At 38.6% G+C, this 21,845-nt stretch overlaps 1 protein-coding gene across 2 annotated transcripts in view; it reads left to right on the plus strand.

The window, feature by feature from the left end:
* Window positions 1-21,845, plus strand: part of PSMA8 (proteasome 20S subunit alpha 8) — a 63,096-nt gene that overhangs the window by 34,896 nt on the left and 6,355 nt on the right. Inside the window, exons 4-7 of one of the 2 annotated variants that reach the window (XR_006210116.1) lie at window positions 1,907-2,029; window positions 9,958-10,077; window positions 10,191-10,253; window positions 13,808-13,972. Coding sequence is in view for 1 of the 2 variants with exons in the window: in XM_007076004.2 (XP_007076066.1) it covers window positions 1,907-2,029; window positions 9,958-10,077; window positions 10,191-10,253; window positions 13,808-13,900 (399 nt within the window). In the remaining variant the exon portion in view is untranslated. Of the gene's footprint in view, window positions 1-1,906; window positions 2,030-9,957; window positions 10,078-10,190; window positions 10,254-13,807; window positions 14,263-21,845 lie in introns of those variants that run through there. The other variant, XM_007076004.2, reaches the window with a different exon arrangement.

The raw sequence follows: 21,845 nt of genomic DNA on the forward strand, positions 1-21,845 counted from the left end.
ATTATATTGTTAAATTAATTTTCAGTATGAGATTACTAGATTAGAGATTGTAATTGGTTTTAAGACTCTTGTTATATGTAGCTAAATTGCTTGGTAAAAAGATTGAACCAATTTTTATTGTGCAACCAGCAATGCATAAATGTGTCCCTGAAGGATCATCAGCCTTGGGTTTCCATTTTTCTTTTATTTCGCAAATAAGTATAACATAGTACTGTAATAGTTGTTTTAATTTGTATTTTATAATTAGTAGTGAGGTTGATTTTTTTCCCACATGTTCATTTGCTATTTTCATTTCTTCTAGTGTAAACTATCTTTCCTTTTGACAGGCACTCTTGGTGGTTAAGAATGCGCCTCCAGGAGCACATTGGGGGTTTGAATCCTGGCTTTGCTACTTTCTAGTTAATGCCATGAGCACACTATTTAGTCTGTTTTTTTGTAATTTTCTTCTTTATGGAATAAACATTACAATAATACCTAGTTCGTTGAGCTGCATTGTGGATTAAATGATTAATACATCTAAAGCATTTAGAATATTTTCTGGCATGGATTTTGTCATTGTCCATGTAGAGGTTTCTTTATAGACTATATATTCTAGATACTAAACTTTTAGACTATATACTTATAAAAAATTACCCTATTTTGTTTTTTTTTTTTAATTCATGTCTCAAGGAAGTCCAACATTTTTATATTTTTCTACTTTATTTTGGTTTGATTTTCTCAGCCGTTAAAAAGGTACCCATTAAAACACAAGATGTAGAGCATTGTATATACAAGGTTCCCAATTGTGGCTTTAGTTTTTCTTCTAGATATATAAAGGCTATACACAGAACATTTAATATGCATTGTAAACCTGTAATAGTGGGGTTGCTACTGGGAAGGGGCCTGGGGCTGTGAGACAAAAGAGATCTTTTATGTACTCCTTTTGTACTTTTAAATTATTTTAACCCTGTGCAAGTACTACTTTTTCATTAAAGAAAAAAAAAACATGGTTGTTTAAGCAAATAAGAGGGTCTCTCCTCTGAGGTATATTTACAAAACATTTACTTCATACCTCTGTGTGAACTAGGAATATTAAGAAATACAGGAGAATAAAGACACAAACCCTGCTCATTAAGAGTTTATTTATATTTGTAGCACAACTATTTGCATTCAAAATTTGAAGTGGCTAATAAAAATATATAATAATAAAATGAAAAAAAAGGTGTGGACTTGAGCTTTCTGTCAGGGCTGCCCTGTGCATGACTTCTAGGGGCACCAGTCTCAGAATTAGTGGGAATTCCACTCTCAGGAAGTTCCTGGCACTAAAGTAAAAAGAAATACAATTGGCTTCCAGTGCCCTGTTGTCTGGGAGGGAAAAAAATGCTTTTTCTTCCAGAGAGATAAAGGTTTCCTTGTTTGGGAACTGAAAGAAATCTCTTAGTTGGGTTTTCTGTAGAGATAACTTAGTATAGAGTGAACAGAAAAATCTTGATAATAGTATCAAGTAAAAGTACTGATTATAACAGTGACAACTGTAGTATCTCTCAGAGTAAACCCCAAGGACTTCCTTCCAAAGCACAGCTCACTAAAATCAGCTTTACTAGGTGGGAACCAAACTGGCGTGACATATACAGTTCTCTGCTATATTAACAAGATTATAGTCTAGTTATGTTACCAAAAAGCATATAAAGCAATGAGAAAATAGTTTTAAGACCATATATAAGCACTCTTAATTATTTAATTTTACATACTGGATGCATTAATTTCATTAAAATTTCATCATGGATTGAAGTTACTCCAGAAGAAGTCAGAAAGAGGATCTTAAAGAAATACAGAATACTATTAGAATTTCTTAGTTGGTAAGTAATAGTGCTGTTCTTTGTATGGCCTCATAGCAAAAGTAGTTGAAAAACACTTTATTTTTCAGAAATATACACAAAGCAATGGGCGAAGACCTTTTGGCATTTCTGCCTTAATTGTAGGTTTTGATGATGATGGTATCCCAAGATTATATCAGACTGATCCCTCTGGTACTTACCATGCTTGGAAGGTAAGTCATGAATTTGTTAATATAGTTTAGAAGTTAAGTAAATGTATTCACAGTAAAGTTTTATCGTTTTCAGGGACATGACAAAAATTGTTGCATTAAAATATTTTTCTTAATTTTTTTAAGGTTTATTCATTTCTCAGAGAGAGAGCATGAGTGGGGGAGGGGCAGAGAGAGAGGGAGACACAGAATCTGAAACAGGCTCCAGGCTCTGAGCTGTCCGCACAGAGCCCGACTCTGGGCCTGAACTCACGGACCACAAGATCATGACCTGAGCCGAAGTTGGACGCTTAACCAGGCGCCCCTTGTTGCATTAAAATACTGATGGTGGTACAAACTTTATGTAACCATTTAGCTAGTCAGCAACTACGATGGTTTTTGATGGATAGAGAAACACTTTGTTTTATTAATCACAAGGTCTTTTCCTTTTGAAAAGATGTGACAAACCTAAGTATATGTAAATGGCCAAATAAGAGATATATCCAGTTGCTGTTAACACACAATTGAATGAGCATTTAAGCCCCATAGTGAAGTATTTAATGCATCCTTTATTCGAGACTTAGAGTACCCCAAACTATGAATCGGTTTGGGGTACAATTTATATGGCAGTACATTACAATTTTCTCCACATAATTCTTGGAATATAGTTTGTTTTCTGGATAAGTTGTCATTCCTGTTTCAGTACCTAAATACTAACTTTGCTTAATGGTACATTCAAATCTAATACAAAAGTCTAGGGCCTAGGGAAACTAGTGACAGTTTCCAGAAATGAGTTTTTGTATATTCTCATATATAAATATAGAAGTACCCCATAAAATCTAAATAATTTTTTATATTATTAAAGTTTAAACACCCAAGCTTTAAATAATTTCGTGAGGGCGCCTGGGTGGCTCAGTCAGTTAAGCATCTGATTCTTGATTTTGGCTCAGGTCATGATCTCATGGTTCATGAGATAGATTCCCACATTGGGCTCTGCACTGACAGCAGGGAACCTGCTTGGGATTCTTTCTCTCCTTCTCTGCCCCTCCCCTACTCACACACACTTGCACGCTCGCGCGCTCTCTCTCTCTCTCTCAAATAAATAAGCTTAAAAAAAATTTCATGAAGAGTTTATTTTACTGTTATTAAAAGTCAAATAGGGCACCTGGGTGGCTTAGTCGTTAAGTATCTGACTTCAGCTCAGGTCATGATCTCACAGTTCATGAGTTCAAGTCCCATATCAGGTGATCTCAAGCCCTGCTTCGGGTAAACACGAGCCCCATTTCAGGTGAGCCTCGCTTTTCTCTCTCTCTCTCTCTCTCTCTCTCTCTCTCTCTCTCTCCCTCTCTCTCCCTCTCTCTCCCTCTCTCCCATCCCCTCCCTCTCTCTCTGCCCCTCCTGGGATTCTCTCTCTCCGTTTCTCTGCCCTTTGCTCACTTGTGCACACTCTCTAAAAAAAAAAAAAATAATTAAATTAAAATTAAATATAAAAATAAGAGCCAAATAAATTAATGGGGAAATATTACCTTGGTCTTTATGTTTGTATTAACTAAAGGAGTTTTTTGGGCTAATCACACTCATTCTGTTTTATAAACCAATTAACCAGGCCAGTAAAACAGTGGATTATATTCTTGCCACAAAGATCTGAATATTTGTGTAAGCTACACACCTTCTTTTAAGTTACCTGGACAAACTGATTGGTAATCAGAAACTGTGAATTTGCCTGCTGCAAATACCAGACTTTTTTCTGCCAATTTAAGAAATCTTTTACACGTACTAGATTTCTTATGTTTCCCAAATCTATACTTTCAACAAGTTATTATAGCCTTTCTCAAAATATTTTGAAGTCTGCCATCTTCTGTTTGTATTAATTATTACATCATTACATTTCATTTCAATATGATAACATAATAGTTTCCAAGTTTACATAATTTTTCATTTTAATCTGTTTGCTCCCTAGGGCCATACAGAGAAACACTTTTATTGCAAAGTCAACTAGTTAGGAAAATTATGGACTTTTTTTTAATTTGGGGGATTTCATTTATCATTAGGTCTGAAACTATGCTTTGCCGTGGTGTCTGAAGAACATGTAGTAGAGGTGGAGGGTGTGAACAGTGTGTGCATACACCTGCACACATGTATACCCCATAACCATTTTACTGATTTCACACATTGTACTTTCTTGTAGGATTTTGGTTGAAATCAAATGCAACTTAAAAACATGATAACAAAAAAACATTTGGAAACTTTTTCATTTTACGTATTTGGTAAGTGAGACTCAGGAGTCAAGTGATTTTTTTAAAAAGCCACACCACTAGTTAATGACAAAACTGTCATTAGAACTTAGGGTCTTCTGCCTTATTAGTACAGTGTTCCTTCCACTACCTCATGCTTAGGCCAAGTGATTCTTTATGTGTGTTATATAAATTCTGATATCCAGTCTTGAAAGGTAGAATAAAATCTTCTGGCTTTATTTCTGTTTTGGGGAAACTATATATAGCACTTTAGCCATGAGATCAGGTGGGGTTTTTTTGTTTTTTTCATTTCTATGGTTTGTTTTTTACCAAGTAGCCTGATAAAGTGATACAATGGGCTGTTGAGGACATGGCTGTGGTACCATGTGGAGCCAACACTTTCACAGTGCTAGGATGTAGTTTTTTACAAGGCACAGAGAGAGGACGCATGAAATGAATTATGGAAATGGGAAGTTAAAAATATAAACTCTGGCCACCTGACCTGTTGCAGAAATGAGAACAGAAATAACTGTCACCAGCACTTTGGTCGGTTTGTTGAGGTTCTTTATCTGGCATGTTAACACAGACTTTTGTTTTTTTAAGATTATGGTCCATTAGTGATCCTGCCTTAATGGATTATAGAGCCTTGAGTTAACTTTTTTCGCTTTATATGGGAATAATAAGAGAGATCTCCAGAAAATCCCTTGAGTACAAGACATCTCCCTGGTCCCATTGTATAATAGTAACTTTATTTCCCTTGATAATCAGAATCAATCATACCATCCTCACAGTAACCCATTATTTGCCTACTGGTTCAACGGCATGAGGAGTCCAAAATTGCCAAGTGGAAGTCTCAGCTTCTAGTTCAGTGAAATTATTGTTATATCCCCTAGTAGAACATTGCCTCTTCTCCCTCCCCTACCACGCTGCCAACTTGGGAACTAGGACCTTTAAACTGAAACAACCTGGGGTGCCTGGGTGGCTCAGTCGGCTCAGTCGGTTAAGCGGCCGACTGTGGCTCAGGTCATGATCTCACACTCCGTGAGTTCGAACCCCGTGTCGGGCTCTGTGCTGACAGCTCGGAGCCTGGAGCCTGTTTCAGATTCTGTGCCTCCTTCTCTCTCTGACCCTCCCCTGTTCATGCTCTGTCTCTGTCTCAAAAATAAATAAACATTAAAAAAAATTTTTTTTTTAAATAAACTAAAACAACCTTAGAAGCAAAAATTTTATTAGTGGGATATCAGGGGTTTAATGAGACATCTGTCCCTTGACTCCTAGATTTGTGGCTATGATCCTGTTTCCAGGCACACAAGAGGATCTTGTCGAACATAAACCTGGCTTCAGAAGATGCTGCCCACCCCCCCACCCCCACCCCACACACACACCCCTGGTGCTATAACTGAGTCTTCAGTTGGCTATTCCCTATTTTTACTAGGCTGGCTTCTTTAGGATTACAGAACATAAGAGCAGTGAATCCTATGGGCACAAGTATATTCTCTCAGTTCCTCCTTGGTCACCAGCAGTGTTTTGTAGGATACCATCATGGTGAAGAAAACATTCAGGAAGTTCACAGAAGGTGAGGCATTTGTTACAAGGAAATAAAACTCCTATCCGGAGTAAGTTTCTTTTCCAATAAAGGCATATAGCTGCCCCTTCCATGACAGAAGAGTCTTAAGAAATCAGTTAGCTGTGTAGTTCTGGCAGTATCCAGATCAGTGGAAACACCCTTTTTGAAATATTTTTCTTCTTATGTTTTCATATTGCAGAAAATATTATTTTTACTTGGAGTAATGGGTTCTGGGGTTTGGCACATTACATTAAATTATATTAATCAGAAATCCTCCTGCAACCACATAGAATACTAGAATGGTCATTAACATGTTTTTAATGCATAGCTGAACTTACAAAAAGGACAAAATCCTAAGGGGCCAGAAATAAAGAAGAAATTGAGTACCAGAGCAATAATCCTGTGAGTTGAAGATACCTCTGTGCCAGGGATATTGTAGTGTAGGATTCCCAAAGATAATTCACTATCAAAAGTTATAAAGTAAAATATATAAAGAGTCCATCGTTTAACAAATATTCCCTCTAGGGGTTCCTGGGGGGCTCAATCGGTTAAGTGTCTGACTGTTGATTTGGGCTCATAGTATGATCTCACAGTTCATGAGATCAAGCCCCACATTGGGCTCTACATTAACAATGCAGAACCTGCTTAGGATTGTCTCTCTCCCTCTCTCTCTGCCCCTCCATCACTCACATGCATGCTCACACTCTCTCAAAAAAAAAAAAAAAAAAAAAAAAACTTAAAAAAATATTCCATCTATAAATATTTGAATTGCATATCAAATATTGTTCTAGGTTCTGGGGATACAGAGATAACAAAAATATGTACTGATGGTATACATGTAACATAAATCCTTTGGGGAAAAAGAACAGGTTGGGAGGAGAGGATGTGATTGGTAGGTAAGGTAGTCAGGGAAAGCACCTTTGAAAAAGCGATATGTGAACAGAGGCCTGAAGAAAGTAAAGGAGCGAGCCAGGTAGTTATTTCTGTGGTATTCCAAACAGGAACCAATAAGGCAGCAGTATGTTCCATATCTGTGAGACATCAATCTGTATGCAGAGCATATGACTGTGCTGTGGTGACTGCAGAAAGATAGTGATGAAGGATGAAGTAAGAAGCAGGAGGGGACTGATCTTACAGGGTCAAAAAGGCCATTGTAGGACTTGCATATTAAATAGGGCGATGTAGAGAGCCATTTGATTTTTTTGCATAATAGAATAACATGATCTGGCTTTTATATTTTTAAAGTATCTGTGTGGCTGCTGTATTGAAATAGACTGTATAGTAAGGTCGAAGCAGGCAAACAAGTTAGAAGGCTATGTCCAATAATAATCTAGGTTAGGGGCATTGGACCAGTGGAAGATGGGGAAGGAGCCAGCATAGTCTGTAAAGGAAGAGTACCCAGAGAGTGGCATCCTGGATCACAAGTGAAAACACCATTCCAAGAAGAGTTGATCAGCTGAGTCAGTGCCACTGAGTCAGATGAAAAGTGAAATGACTGGATTTGGCAATGAGCAGGTCATTGGTGACCTTGACAGGAACTTCTCATAGTGACGAGAGACTGATTAGAGTGGACTTAAAAGAAAGGGAGAAAGTTCCAAGAGTCATCAAGCTTTCATACATTCCGTATGAGACCACACAAAGGATAACATTGTTCTATTACTCATCAGCTAAGAAATTCTAATAGTAAATAAAGTATTGCTGCCAAAATGGCCTTATCAATATTTTTTCTGTATATCTTTAAGATATACCAAGATACATCTGCAAGGTATTGTTTTGGCTCTTAACAACAGGGATGTGATGATTCTTAACATATAAGGGTTTATTTTTCTCATATACTTAGAAGTTTGAGGATAGATGGTCACTGGTATTTGTCTCTTTTATTATCATAGTCTTTGCCCATGCTCTCAAAGTGGCTGCTAGATCTCCAGCCAACCTGTCTGCATTCCAGGTACCAAAGGTTTCTAGAAATTCCACCCATTTATTTCCACTTATCTATTCCTACTGGTAGCTGGGGCTAGGAAATCCTACTTTTCAGCAGGCACATTGCCTAGAGTTCTGTCACAAAGGAAGAATGGATATTGGCATTGGCTGCTAATGATCTTTGCTATAGAAATCATCATTAATCATTACAGGCAGGAAAAAATACTGCAAGACTATCAGAGTCTTCTGAAGTGGGCTGGGGGAGGGGTGGGCGAAGGGTTGGGAGAAAGGGTGGGGACTTGAGCATGGCAAGAAGATCTTAAGAAACCAGTCAAGTAGATAAGAATTAAAGAATTTTTATATTAGCAATTAGGAGAATTGGACAGGAAAGTCACCAGGAATTTATAAGGTGACCTTTAAGGGCTCAGTGAGATTTTTTGGATAAACCACTACCTTATGTTCTTCCTCTCATAGCAACACCTAGTTACCCCCCCAAAACTAGTAGCTAATAATACTCCAAAGTCATACCAGTCTTTACCTTTGATCTTAGTGAAATTTCAAAGCCACAAGATTCAATTTAAAATTTCACAACTATTTATTTTAGTCCTCTGAAATATAAAGGCATAGAAAAAGTTCTGTGAAATAAAAATAATCTTCTGCTAACAGGAACAATACACTGTCAGGCAGTACAAAAGGTAGGCTTTCATGCTCACTTCCTAAAATCTCTTTTGAGATCTCTTTCTTATAATCAAAACTAACCATAACCACTTAGAACTAAGACCTTCCCTCATTCACTGCCAGGATCCTCCATTGAAAGGATGGACTTTTCTGCTGGTTCCTCTCACTCTCTAAAATCATCAAAGCGAAGGGTCAGGTGGCAGCACAGTGTATAAAGTTCAGAGCTTGGACTGTCACTTCAAACTACTTGGTTTCAAAGCTCAGCTCTTCTACTTACCCGGTCTTCCGAGATCTTGGGTAAAATTACTTAAGGCACTGGTTCACAAATTGGGCTGATTTTGTACCCACTGAGAGACATTTGGCAATATCTAGAGGCCTGTTTGGTTGTCACAACTGGGGTGGGGGATGCTACTGGCATCTAGTGGGTAGAGGCTGCTATACATCCTACAATGCACAGGGCAGCGCCCAAGCAAAGAATTATCCAGCTCGAAATGTTAATAGTGCTGAGGATGAGAAAGCTCGTTTTGACATTTCCAACCTCCCATTTCTTCATTTGTGAATTGGGGTTAGTAATTATTTAATTGTTTCTGTGATGGTTGAATGAGAGAATCCATGCAAAATGCTCAGCATAGTGCCTGGCACATAAGTGCTCTGTTAATATGAACTACTGTTATCATCCTCATTATCATCACTAATACTCGTCTAGATATTTTTTTTTATAATTTTTTTTTTTACAGTTTATTTATTTTTGAGACAGAGAGAGACAGCATGAATGGGGGAGGGTCAGAGAGAGAGGGAGACACAGAATCCGAAACAGGCTCCAGGCTCTGAGCTGTCAGCACAGAGCCCGACGCGGGGCTCGAACTCATGGACCGCGAGATCATGACCTGAGCCGAAGTCGGACGCTTAACTGACTGAGCCACCCAGGCGCCCCTCGTCTAGATATTTTGACTGAACGAAATATATATATTACGCGTGGCAATGCAGCCAGGGCAATCGTTCACCTCTTTCCTTCATCTGAAGAAAATTTCGAAGGAACAAAGAAAAATGGGGAATGGAACAGAAGAATCTTCTTTCATTTACAGAATCAAAGATAATGAATCAGTAATTAGGTGACCATTCTATTCTAGGTTCTAAGAAAATGGTACGCATGGTCCTATTCATATAAACAGTTTCTTCTTCATGCCAATGTCCTTTTTTCCTATTTTCTTTCTTCCTTTTGTACTGTATTACAAAGTTATACCTCCTTTCCTCTCTACCTCTTTTGGAATTTCAACTGTTTCAGTCTTTTCTGGTTATCAAGGAGTTGGAAGCCATTAAAGTAGTAGAAAGCATTGACCAGGACAAGACAGTGGTATGTTTGAAGATAAGTCATACCAACATTACAGATTATTCATGTAGTAACAAAATGAGCTGCTGAAATGTTAGCTAATTTTTCAAAACTACAATTTTCACATAGTAATTACACTAAGAAATGTGGTAGTAAACTCTCCATGAGTAACCATAAATTCATTCATACTGCAATGATATTAATAATTATCTTATTTTTCAAGGCAAATGCAATAGGCCGAAGTGCTAAAACTGTCCGAGAATTTCTAGAAAAGAATTACACAGAAGATGCTATAGCAAACGACAATGAAGCTATCAAATTAGCAATAAGAGCTTTGCTAGAAGTAAGTGATCTAATAAAGCATATTCAGGAAAACATGTTTTTTTCCCTTATCTATTTGCTTCAAAAAGTAAAATTTGCTGAAGTAATTCTACTATTGTGCTTATTCTACATTAGGTTGTCCAGTCTGGTGGAAAAAACATTGAACTTGCTATAATAAGAAGAAACCAGCCTTTGAAGGTAAGTCATTAACCAAAGAGGAAAAAACATATGTAGTATAAAGTAATTTGACAACGGTTGAATCTTGTCAAGATGTTGACGCCTGTGAATCTTCATTAAATGCCTGAAAACTCCATTAGCATCCACTGGCAACATGATGACTTCTGTTTTGTTTCTGTAGGCTAATGTTCACTAATTCACATGTGCTTATTGTGAGCACTTACCTATCCCTGGTCCTTTGCAAAGACTTAGAGGTGCTGAGATCTGTATGTAGTCCTACCCCATTTAGTATGTATTCTTTGAGGCAGGAACCCCTACTGAGCCAGTCATGTATGGGGTTGGTATAGAACATTGCCTATGGATATTTATTCCCAGCACCATAAACAAGCACACCTCGAAGATGCTGAGGATTCAGTTCCAACCACCGCCATAAAGCCAGTATTGCAGGGCCACCTGGTTGGCTCAGTTGGTTGAGCATCCAACTGTTGATTTCAGCTCAGGTGGTGATGTCACAGTTGTGAGACTGAGCCTCGAGTCAGGCTCTGTGCCATGGACGTGGAGTCTGCTTGAGATTTTCTCTCTCCCTCGACCCTCCCCGACTCTTACACGTACACACACATTCTCTAAAAAAAAAAAAAAAGAGAGCGAAAGAAAGGAAAAAAAAGCCAATATTGCCACAAAACAAGTCAAATGAATTTTTTGGTTTCCCAATGCATGTAAAAGTTATATTTACACTATACTGTAGTCTCTTTAAGTGTGCATTTTGTCTAAAAAAAACAAAAACAATGTACCTAATTAAAAAATACAATGCTGCAGTGCCTGGGTGGCTCAGTTGGTTGAGCATCAGACTTCGGCTCAGGTCATGATCTCGCAGTTCATGAGTTCAAGCCCCGCATTGGGCTTGCTGCTGTCAGCATGGAGCCCACTTCAGATAGTCTGTTCCCTGCCTCCTGCCCCTCCCCTGCATGCTCTCTCTCTCAAAAATTGAATGTTAAAAAATTACAGTGCTAAAAAATGCGAGCCAATATTTGAGCTTTCAGTGAGTCATAATTTCTGATTACAGATCACCATAACAAATATAATAGTAATGAAAAAATTTGAAACCTGAGAACTACCAAAATGTGACACAGACACAAAGTGAGCAAATGCTGTTGGAGAAGTGGTGCCAATAAACTTGCTTGATGGAGGGTTGCCACACACCTTCAATTTGTAAAAAATGCAGGGGTGTCTGGCTGGCTTGGTTGGTCGAGTATGTGACTCTTGATCTTGGGGTTGTGAATTTAAGCCCCACGTTGGATGTAGAGCTTACTCAAAAGAAATTAAAACCCCAACAATTGATTAAAAATGTAGTATTTGCGATGCACAATAAAACAAGGTATTCTGTAGAAAGCAGTTATTCTTCCCGTCTTTTTACATCTTCTGAAAATCAAGATATGCTTCCAGCCAGTGTCATTCAGCTACCGTTAGTATAACTGTTGGCCCTCCAGGCTTCTAACGTAATATTATCCTTCATTATGTCAGAAACCCTCTACTCCTCTTGTCTACTGGTTTTTATCTATTGTCTCTCCTTTTCAGTTAGAAGTGCCTTGAGCCTCTGTGAGACATAAATTTTAATACCTGGTGTGACAACCTTTCTGTATTTCTTTGAGGCAAGTCTGTACCTTTTGTTAACCATTATGGGTTGAAACTGCAGAGGCACAAAATAAATTGTCCAGAGTATTGTGATGGAGGACTCACTGGCTAAAGAACATTTGAAATTCGGTTCACCACTGTTCCTTAGGTAGAACTGTACACGGTACAGTTTGCCAGCTCTCTAGCCGAGAGTGTAAAAAGCACGTAAAGCATGGGAAACCATATGAAAAGTATACTAAGAAGGATTATTTTACATATACTTTCTGTTTTGAAGGAAGTATTTCAAGGGGATACAGTATTAAAGTCAGCATTGGGTGGAGCAGTGGGCCTTTTGTTTTTTGAGTTGTGTTGTTGTCGTTTGTTCCGACACAACATTCGCACCTCGTACCGGTCAGCCAGAAGACGGGGAGGTGAGGATACGGCAGCGGCAAAGCTTCAATGACTAAGAGAAATGGGGAAATGGGTGGAGGTCCTGCCCCTGCACGGCCCCCCAAAAATAACCACGGTGCTGAGATGGAGTGTAGAGATGGGAACTGGGCCGTGTTGTCATCCCTGCTGTCGAGGGTCTCAGGACAGATGCACCAACAGCACAAGGACACAAAAGCACTGAGGCCAGACTCACCTCTCCAGCTCCATCGCGTACATGTCTACCCACAGGGATAGACACACCCAGGCGTGCATATATTTTTACTTAGGAGTGCTAGGATGGTATGCGCACTGGCAGCAAAGTTACACCGCCTCTCCACACGCTGTTTCACGATACGCTGTGTAACACACAGGGCATGTGCTTTGGAATTGGATAGACCTGGGTTTAAGTTTAGAGTTACAGAGACCTAAGTTCCAACACACTGGTATATTTAGTAGTGTGACCTTGAGCGAGTTGCTCCCCTCTTTACTTTTCAATACAATAAAATTGATTTGTATAAAATAAAAGCTGTTTTTGCTTCACACTGTAGTGAGGGTGCTGTAAACACAGCAGTGTAAGTCACCTTCTCCCTGCCGCTTTGGCTCTTCTCGTGGCTGGTAAAACAGGCCAGCCTATTAGAGAGTCAGACAGTGGAGTGGAGAGGAGTGGGGAGTTCGGCAATGAGTTACTTGCCCATAAACAGAATGAGTCTGCATTTAAATGTTTTCAGAGTTATAGTCATATATATGATATGTAATGCAATATAACATTCTGCTCTCCTTTCTTTTTTAACACAATGATAGTGGAAATGTCATGGAGTTAAGTTTTGTCCATATTTGTTATAAATATGTTGCTTATATACATATTATATATTTGCAGATATAAAGTTAAAGTTTAAATAGAAAATATAAATACCCATTTCAGGTGAGCACAGCCCCACTTTGGGTGAGCTTGAGCTCCACTTTGGTTGACCGTGAGCCCTGTTGCAGGTTTAAACAAAAACAAAAAACACAGGCTCCATTTCAGGTGATCCCTGCCTCTCTCTGCCTCTCTGTCTCTCTCCCTCTCTGTCTCCCTCTCTCTCTGCCTCTCTCCCTCTCTCTTGCATCTCTCTCTGTCCCTCACTCACTTGCACTGCCTGTCTCAGAAAGAAAGAAAGAAAGAAAGAAAGAAAGAAAGAAAGAAAGAAAGAAGAAACAGAAACAGAAAGAAAGAGTAAATATAAATGTATAGGGGCACCTGCTGGGTGGGTCAAGTGGTTAAGCATCTGACCCTTGATTTTGGCTCAGGTTATGATCTCATGGTTTGTGAGTTCGAACTCCACGTCAGGCTCTGCCTAACAGTTTGGAGCCTGCTTGAGATTCTCTTTCTCTCTCTCTGCCCCTCCCTCTCTCTCTCTTTCTCTCTCTCTCTCAAAAATAAATAAATAAACACTTTAAAAAATAAGATATAAATGTATAAAATATAATTTATATTGGAAATATTTAGAAATTACTGGTGTAATTGAAATTTGCTTTTAATTTTTTTTTCTTTTCAGATGTTTAGTGCCAAAGAAATTGAATTACAAGTAGCTGAAATAGAAAAGGAAAAGGAAGAAGCAGAGAAGAAAAAATCCAAGAAGACTACCTAACTTAGGATGAACATTAGGAGACTTTAATGTTTTGTTTTACTCCTTGGAATTCTTAGTGAAGTTTTAAAGGAAGTAAGTTGGTTTGCAGCATTACATTGAATAGTTATATGCTGTTTTGAGAATGCCACATCTGTAGCTGTCTTCAGACTGTTACATAGACAGACTTAGTATGAAGATATTCTTTGAAAAGAAATTTCGGTAATTGTTAAAAGCAGTCATAATTCCATATAAGCCTGAGCCTTATTTATGCAAACCTAAGAAAAACACTTTAATTTTTAAAAATTAATAATTTGTTGATGTTTGAGTATTGACTATCAGGTAAAGAGATAGCTATTTCAAAATAAACTGAATACTGAGTCATACTTCACGAATGATAAAAACATCTTTGTGTTGGTAAATTGCCAAAATTTTGTCAGAGCCTTCTTCATTTTTAAACATTTTATCATATTTATTTTACCTTTGTCATTTTATAAGTTGCAGTACATTATTTTTTTCCACAGAACAAGTATTAAAGGCCTAATCTAGATAGGCAGTTAAAGTGTGGTAAGAGCTTATAAGAGCATCTGAATGAGGTACTATATATAGGAAAACAAGGAGAGAAATGGATACATATAAAATTCTTAGTTTCAGTTTTTATTTTATCTTAGTGTCCAGTATGTTAGGTTTGTTACATGTTCCATCAGCTATCTGAGTGCTTACTAGTGCTTGGCCTTGAGCTAGGCTTATTAGGAGTAATAAAAAAATATAAAAAGTGATCCCTGTCCACAGAGGGCCCACAAAAAAATGTGCTTAATTCCTGTATGAGGTTATATTTTTGAAGACAAAGGATATTAATAGGCATAAAAACAATAGCCTATATATCTTACTATTTTAGAGCTTTGTCTTCTCTCTCTCTCTCTCTCTCTCTCTCTCTCTCTCTCTCTCTCTTAATTTTAGAGAGCATGTGAGCAGGGGAGAGGGTAAGGAGTAGGAAGACAGAGAATCTCCAGTAGGCTCCATTCTCAGTGCAGACCCCAACACAGGGTTGGGATCATAACCTAAGATGATGACCTGAGCCAAACCAAGTGTCAGACACTTAACCGACTGAGCCACCCAGGTACCCCCTTTTTCTTCTTTTTAATGTTCTTTTTGAAAATGGAGAGGAGAGAGGTTGAGTTTTTGCAGAGGAATGAAAAGCTCAGAATAGATGTTAACAGAAAAGAATCCGTTTGGGGGAACAACTGCCATAAGACGATCTAAGCCATTGGTGGTTGTAGTGCTCTGAAGCAAGAGAAAAAGAAAGCAGAGTCAGAATTTTCAGAGATATAGGCGTACCTGGGTGGCTCGGTTAGTTAGGCATCTGACTCTTGATCTCAGCTTAGGTCTTGATCTTGAGTTCAAGCCCTATGGGTGTGGAGCCTACTTTAAAAAAATATATACATAAGAGATACAAAGACACTGGGGCATCTGGGTAGCTCGGTTGGTTAAGCATCCAACTCTTGATTTTGGCTCAGGTGACGATCCCAGGGTCGTGGGATCTAGCCCTGTGTCAGGCTCTGTGCTGCAAATGGAGCCTGCTTAAATAAATAAAACAAAATTTAGATTTTTTTAAAAAAAGGGAGCAAGAGATAAAGACCTTAACAAGGCTACCTCACTGGTATTCATCTTGGGCCAAATTCCTGTGGTCTGCTGCTGATGCATTTCACTTCCTCAGAAGCACTGCAGGGCATTTTCTAAGGCAGAATGTACAATTTGTATTCTACTCTACTTCAGGCCACTCTTACTCTACTCTGACTTATGTCACTCTGACTGCCTTTCTGGTTTCATAGGAACCATGGAATTTTGCAGCTTCCTCTGTTTGTCCTCTGTTTTGTTTTCGATACTATGATTCTTTGCTTTGAGTCATACTGTATACCTTTCTCCTTTAGAACTTAGAATCAAAGATAAGTATTTGTTCCCTGTCACTTCTGGCCCCTCTTAGCTTTCCAGAAGCAAAGATGCTTCCCAAGTGGAAGGCCTGCTAAATAAAATATTAGGCTTTTGGAAAAAGAACCTCACCACTTTGAAAATCAGTGATCAGCTCTCTCTGGAGGTATCTCAACACACATGCACACCTAACATACAACGTAAAGGGCAGGATGTTCACATTACCCTGCTGTACTGCAGTGAGCCCATTATGAATTCTTAATACTCTTGATACATTATTTGATAATAAACATTTGACAAATATTGAGTGTTTTCAGTGGCAGACACTATTAGATGCTAGGGATATAGTGGTAAGGAGCAGACTCCCAATTTGTCCCCATTACTGTTTAATGAAAAGGTGGGTATTAAACCCAAATTGGGATTAACTCTGTGAAGCTCTGTGTCTGTTTTCCCTTCTAAACTACAAGTCCTTCAGGAAGTTGGACTGGGATTTACATCTCTTTCATCTTTGTTTCCACAGGTTGCCTATCATTAAGACTTAATACTTGCTTGTTGGGCTGTGTTGACCTATGCAGATTGTTGCAAATATCAGAAATTGAGAGTGGGGAGAGGAATCATCTAATCTCTCACTTAGTGTAGAAGTCAGTTTCCTGACTTCTTTTGGCCCTTGTTGAACATCACAGTAATGGGAAGATATCACATGGTCAATGAATAGTGCAGGCAGGGCCCCTGAAAGTGGATTCCACCCCTGGTGAAATAAAAATGAGAGGACTTGAGGAAGAGAAGAATATATTGTTATGGCCCCGGAAAGCCTTCTAAGGGTGCAGTAATTTGAAGTCACCTTCCCCAATCACTCATGCCTGATTGAACATTACCTTTGTGCTGGGTACCAGAGATGAACAAGATACGGTCCTTGTGTTGAAAAGGTCATAGTGCCAAATAGTTGAGCCCATTCTGACAAGTTATAGGAATAACGAAAAGTGTATTTCCCTTATAATCTGAGTTTAATATACAGCATTGCTTGCTGATGGTTCTGGAGTGACTTATTTAAATCTTTGCTAGTAAATGCCGCACACAACACCGGTTCTTTTAAAAGGGAAATGAGACGTATTTTGTGTGTTAAAATGAAGAAGGTGGTAATACCTCCCTGTCTCCCAATTTCAACTTCTGATCTGAGGACAGGACAGTCTATACTGCCAAATCCATCTGGCCATAAATAGATATAATGTTAATGACTCTTCTCTGAACCACTGCTGAGCTGTGTGGCTTCCATGCTTCCTATCTGGGAATAATAGGGATACATTATCCAAATGCTATGGTTATAATTTCACCGCTTGTTTTTATTTTTAAGTTTTATTTATTTGTTTATTTTTTAAATTTTTTTTAACGTTTATTTATTTTTGAGACAGAGAGAGACAGAGCATGAACGGGGGAGGGGCAGAGAGAGAGGGAGACACAGAATCGGAAGCAAGCTCCAGGCTCTGAGCCATCAGCCCAGAGCCCGACGCGGGGCTCGAACTGACGGACCGTGAGATCATGACCTGAGCTGAAGTCAGACGCTTAACTGACTGAGCCACCCAGGCGCCCCACCCCTTGTTTTTACTTAAGGAGTACTCATACAGTATTTGTTACATACCAGACACTTTTGCGTTCTTTACAAACATTAACTCATTTAAGTGTCTTCACAACTGTCATGAGACGCATGTAATTGATGTCCATAGTGCTGACCTTATAGTGCTTTGCCACCACAGCTGTCCATCAAAATGGACACCCACATCCCTCCCCCACAAAGCTGTTTCATGACAGGACTTATTTATTTATTTCACGGGCTGTATTCTTCCTGTAACAGGCATGAGGGTCTGATTATTTCTGGCTCATTTGCTTTGTTTGTTTTACTTTGGAAATCTGTTATTTTGGCCAAGTTTCACTGATACGCACAAAGTAATTTTTTTGTTTAACATGAGGTTTTAACCAAAACATACTCTTAACACGCTTGTTACTTAAAATAATCATGTTTACTTCTTTTACTAAGAGAAAATCCCCGATATGGAAGCGCTTTATGTTTTTTCTGCATCGTATTCTCAAGGTGAGATAATCACAAACGTTTGGTTTTAGGAATCAGCTAAACAACTGCGCTTTACATCATTGGGTATGGTTAACTAGACAGTCTGAAAATCCCTCACTACAGGCATAGAAACACTTTCTAACAAACATCTTTTTAAATGCATAGCTTAGCTGACAACAAGGGAAACCCCTAGAGGCCAAAAACAAAAGGATTTGAAAATCTGAGAACGCATTTTGATCAGATGCGGGTGCGGCCCTGTTTGTATTGGCACAAGGAATAAACGCTAAGAGTCAGGCAACAGAGCACCTAGGAACATCTCCACCCTTACTGGGGTACTTGGTTTATGGCAGCTAGTATTTCATATCAGTGGATAAAGGATTAAGTTATTCAATAAATGGTGACAGGACAACTGGTTATCCATTTGAAAAAATCGGACCTCTACTTCATTCTATTAAAATCAATTCCAGATGAATTAAACACCTAGACATAAAAAACAAAACTTTTAGAAGGAAAATAAAGATCTTCAAGACCTTGGAGATAAGGATAGATTTTCTAAACAAGATGCAAAAACTGCTAACAAGGAAAAGACTGATATAATTCAGCTACCTCTACATACATAGATAAAGTGAAAAGACAGGCCCCAAATGAGAGAAGACATTTGCAACACATTCAACTGACGAAAGGCGTGCATCTGGAATTTATAAAGAACTGTTGATTCAAAGAAATAAAAAGTACAGTGCAACAGAAAAATGGGTGGAACATTTAAAAATTTTTTTTAATGTTTTTATTATTTATTTTTGAGAGAGAGAGACAGAATGCGAGTGGGTTAGGGGCAGAGAGAGAGGGAGACACAGAATCAGAAGCAAGCTCCAGGCTCTGAGCTGTCAGCACAGAGCCTGACACGGGTCTCGAACTCATGAGCTGTGAGATCATGACCTGAGCCGAAATGGGACGCTCAACCGAGTAAGCCACGCAGGCGCCCCAGGTGGAACATTTAAACAGGCAGTTCACTGGCACAAAAACAGACACATAGACCAATGGAATAGAATAGAAACCCCAGAACTAGACCCACAAACGTATGGCCAACTAATCTTTGACAAAGCAGGAAAGAACATCCAATGGAAAAAAGACAGTCTCTTTAACAAATGGTGCTGGGAGAACTGGACAGCAATATGCAGAAGATTGAAACTAGACCACTTTCTCACACCATTCACAAAAATAAACTCAACATGGATAAAGGACCTGAATGTGAGACAGGAAACCATCAAAACCCTAGAGGAGAAAGCAGGAAAAGACCTCTCTGACCTCAGCCGTAGCAATTTCTTACTTGACACATCCCCAAAGGCAAGGGAATTAAAAGCAAAAATGAACTACTGGGACCTTATGAAGATAAAAAGCTTCTGCACAGCAAAGGAAACAACCAACAAAACTAAAAGGCAACCAACGGAATGGGAAAAGATATTTGCAAATGACATATCAGACAAAGGGCTAGTATCCAAAATCTATAAAGAGCTCACCAAACTCCACACTCGAAAAACAAATAACCCAGTGAAGAAATGGGCAGAAAACATGAATAGACACTTCTCTAAAGAAGACATCCGGATGGCCAACAGGCACATGAAAAGATGCTCAACGTCACTCCTCATCAGGGAAATACAAATCAAAACCACACTCAGATATCACCTCACGCCAGTCAGAGTGGCCAAAATGAACAAATCAGGAGACTATAGATGCTGGCGAGGATGTGGAGAAACGGGAACCCTCTTGCACTGTTGGTGGGAATGCAAATTGGTACAGCTGCTCTGGAAAGCAGTGTGGAGGTTCCTCAGAAAATTAAAAATAGACCTACCCTATGACCCAGCAATAGCACTGCTAGGAATTTACCCAAGGGATACAGGAGTACTGATGCATAGGGGCACTTGTACCCCAATGTTTATAGCAGCACTTTCAACAATAGCTATGGAAATTATGGAAAGAGCCTAAATGTCCATCAACTGATGAATGGATAAAGAAATTGTGGTTTATAGACACAATGGAGTACTATGTGGCAATGAGAAAGAATGAAATATGGCCCTTTGTAGCAACATGGATGGAACTGGAGAGTGTTATGCTAAGTGAAATAAGCCATACAGAGAAAGACAGATACCATATGTTTTCACTCTTATGTGGATCCTGAGAAACTTAACAGAAACCCATGGGGGAGGGGAAGGGAAAAAAAAAAAAAGAAAAAAAGGAGGTTAGAGTGGGAGAGAGCCAAAGCATAAGAGACTCTTAAAAACTGAGAACAAACTGAGGGTTGATGGGGGGTGGGAGGCGGGGGGGGTGGGTGGGTGATGGGTATTGAGGAGGGCACCTTTTGGGATGAGCACTGGGTGTTGTATGGAAACCAATTTGACAATAAACTTCATATATTGAAAAAATAAATAAAAAATAAACAGGCAGTTCACAGAACAGGAAAGTTGAATTATTTTCTCTCTTTATGAAAAACTTACTAAATGATGTTCTACCAGACTAATCCAGGAAATGCATGTTAAAATGATGGCGAGACCATTTTACAGCCATCAGACTGGCAAAAATTTTAAATGTATAAAATGTTGCATATGTATAAAATGTATAAAATTTATATAAAATGTATATATGTATATACATAAAATGTATGTATAAAATATATAAAATTTATATAAAATGTATAAAAGAGTTGCATAAGAACTCTTATCTACTGCTCTTAGGACTGTAGACTAGGCCAACTGCTTTGGGCAGCAAGTTAGATCTAGTAACGTCAAAGAGGCACGTGCCCTTTTACCAGCAATGCCACTCCAGGGCATACAGCCTACAGAAACTCTAACATACGTGCATAAAAATAATCACACATTGTTCGTGATAGCAACATATACAGACATATATGTGAAGTAACCTAATGTTTGTCCACTGACTGAATTGACTGAATACATTATGGTGTATTCATACAGTAGCATACCATATAGCAGGGGAAAAGAAGTCACTACAGCTACATGCATCAATACAGAATATATCTCAAAAATATCATATTGAGTGGGGCGCCTGGCTGACTCAGTCTGTAGAGCATGGAACTTTTGATATCAGAGCATGGAGCCTACTTAAAAATTAAAAAAAATAATAATAAATTTAAAAAAACCATCATATTGAGTAAAAACTAAAGCCAGTTGTGAGAAAGTACACACGATGTGTTTATAGAAAGCTTCAAAACCTACAAAGCTAAATATAGTGTTTAAAAGATACAGTGTTTAAGGTAAGACTGAAGAAAAACAAGGGAATGGTTGTTGCAAAGTTCAGGACAGTGAGGACGGTACTTGGGTTGGAGCCAGGGAGAACGATGCACAGGAGCTGGTTGGTGCCAGCAGTTACTTTCTCATTAACTCCACATACATTTTCAGTGGTTATTGAGCGGTTATAAAGACGCCCAATCTGATTAAAAGCTATAAGGTTTTTCACTAGGTTTTTTACACAAGGTTTTTTAATAGAGGGTTATAAAGGTGCATTTAAGATCATGATTGCAAGAGGTATGTATTAGAAACAACATGAAAAAATGTATGTAATAATCTCACTGAAAGAATTTTTATAGTATTACTCTTTTAATAATACATTCAAATAGTACATAACTTTTTTTAAGTTTTTTTTTTTTTTTTGAGAGCGCACATGCATGAAGGGAAAGGGGCAGAGAGAGAAGGGAAGAGAGAATCCCAAGCAGGCTTCACACTATTGCAGAACCCCACACAGGGCTTGAACCCACAAACCATGAGATCGTGACCAGAGCTGAAATCAAGAGTCAGATGCGTAACCCAATGAGCCGCCCAGGCGACCCTAATTTTTTAAATTGTATCGTCAAATATTCCATCTCATTTTTGTCCCCCAGTGACTTAAGTTCCTCTTCTGAGAGGCAACCATATTATCAGGATGTTTCCACTGATGTTTTCAATATCTCCTATTGATATATTA

The sequence above is a fragment of the Panthera tigris genome, chromosome D3 (genome assembly GCF_018350195.1).
Source record: "Panthera tigris isolate Pti1 chromosome D3, P.tigris_Pti1_mat1.1, whole genome shotgun sequence".
Taxonomy (NCBI): domain Eukaryota; kingdom Metazoa; phylum Chordata; class Mammalia; order Carnivora; family Felidae; genus Panthera; species Panthera tigris.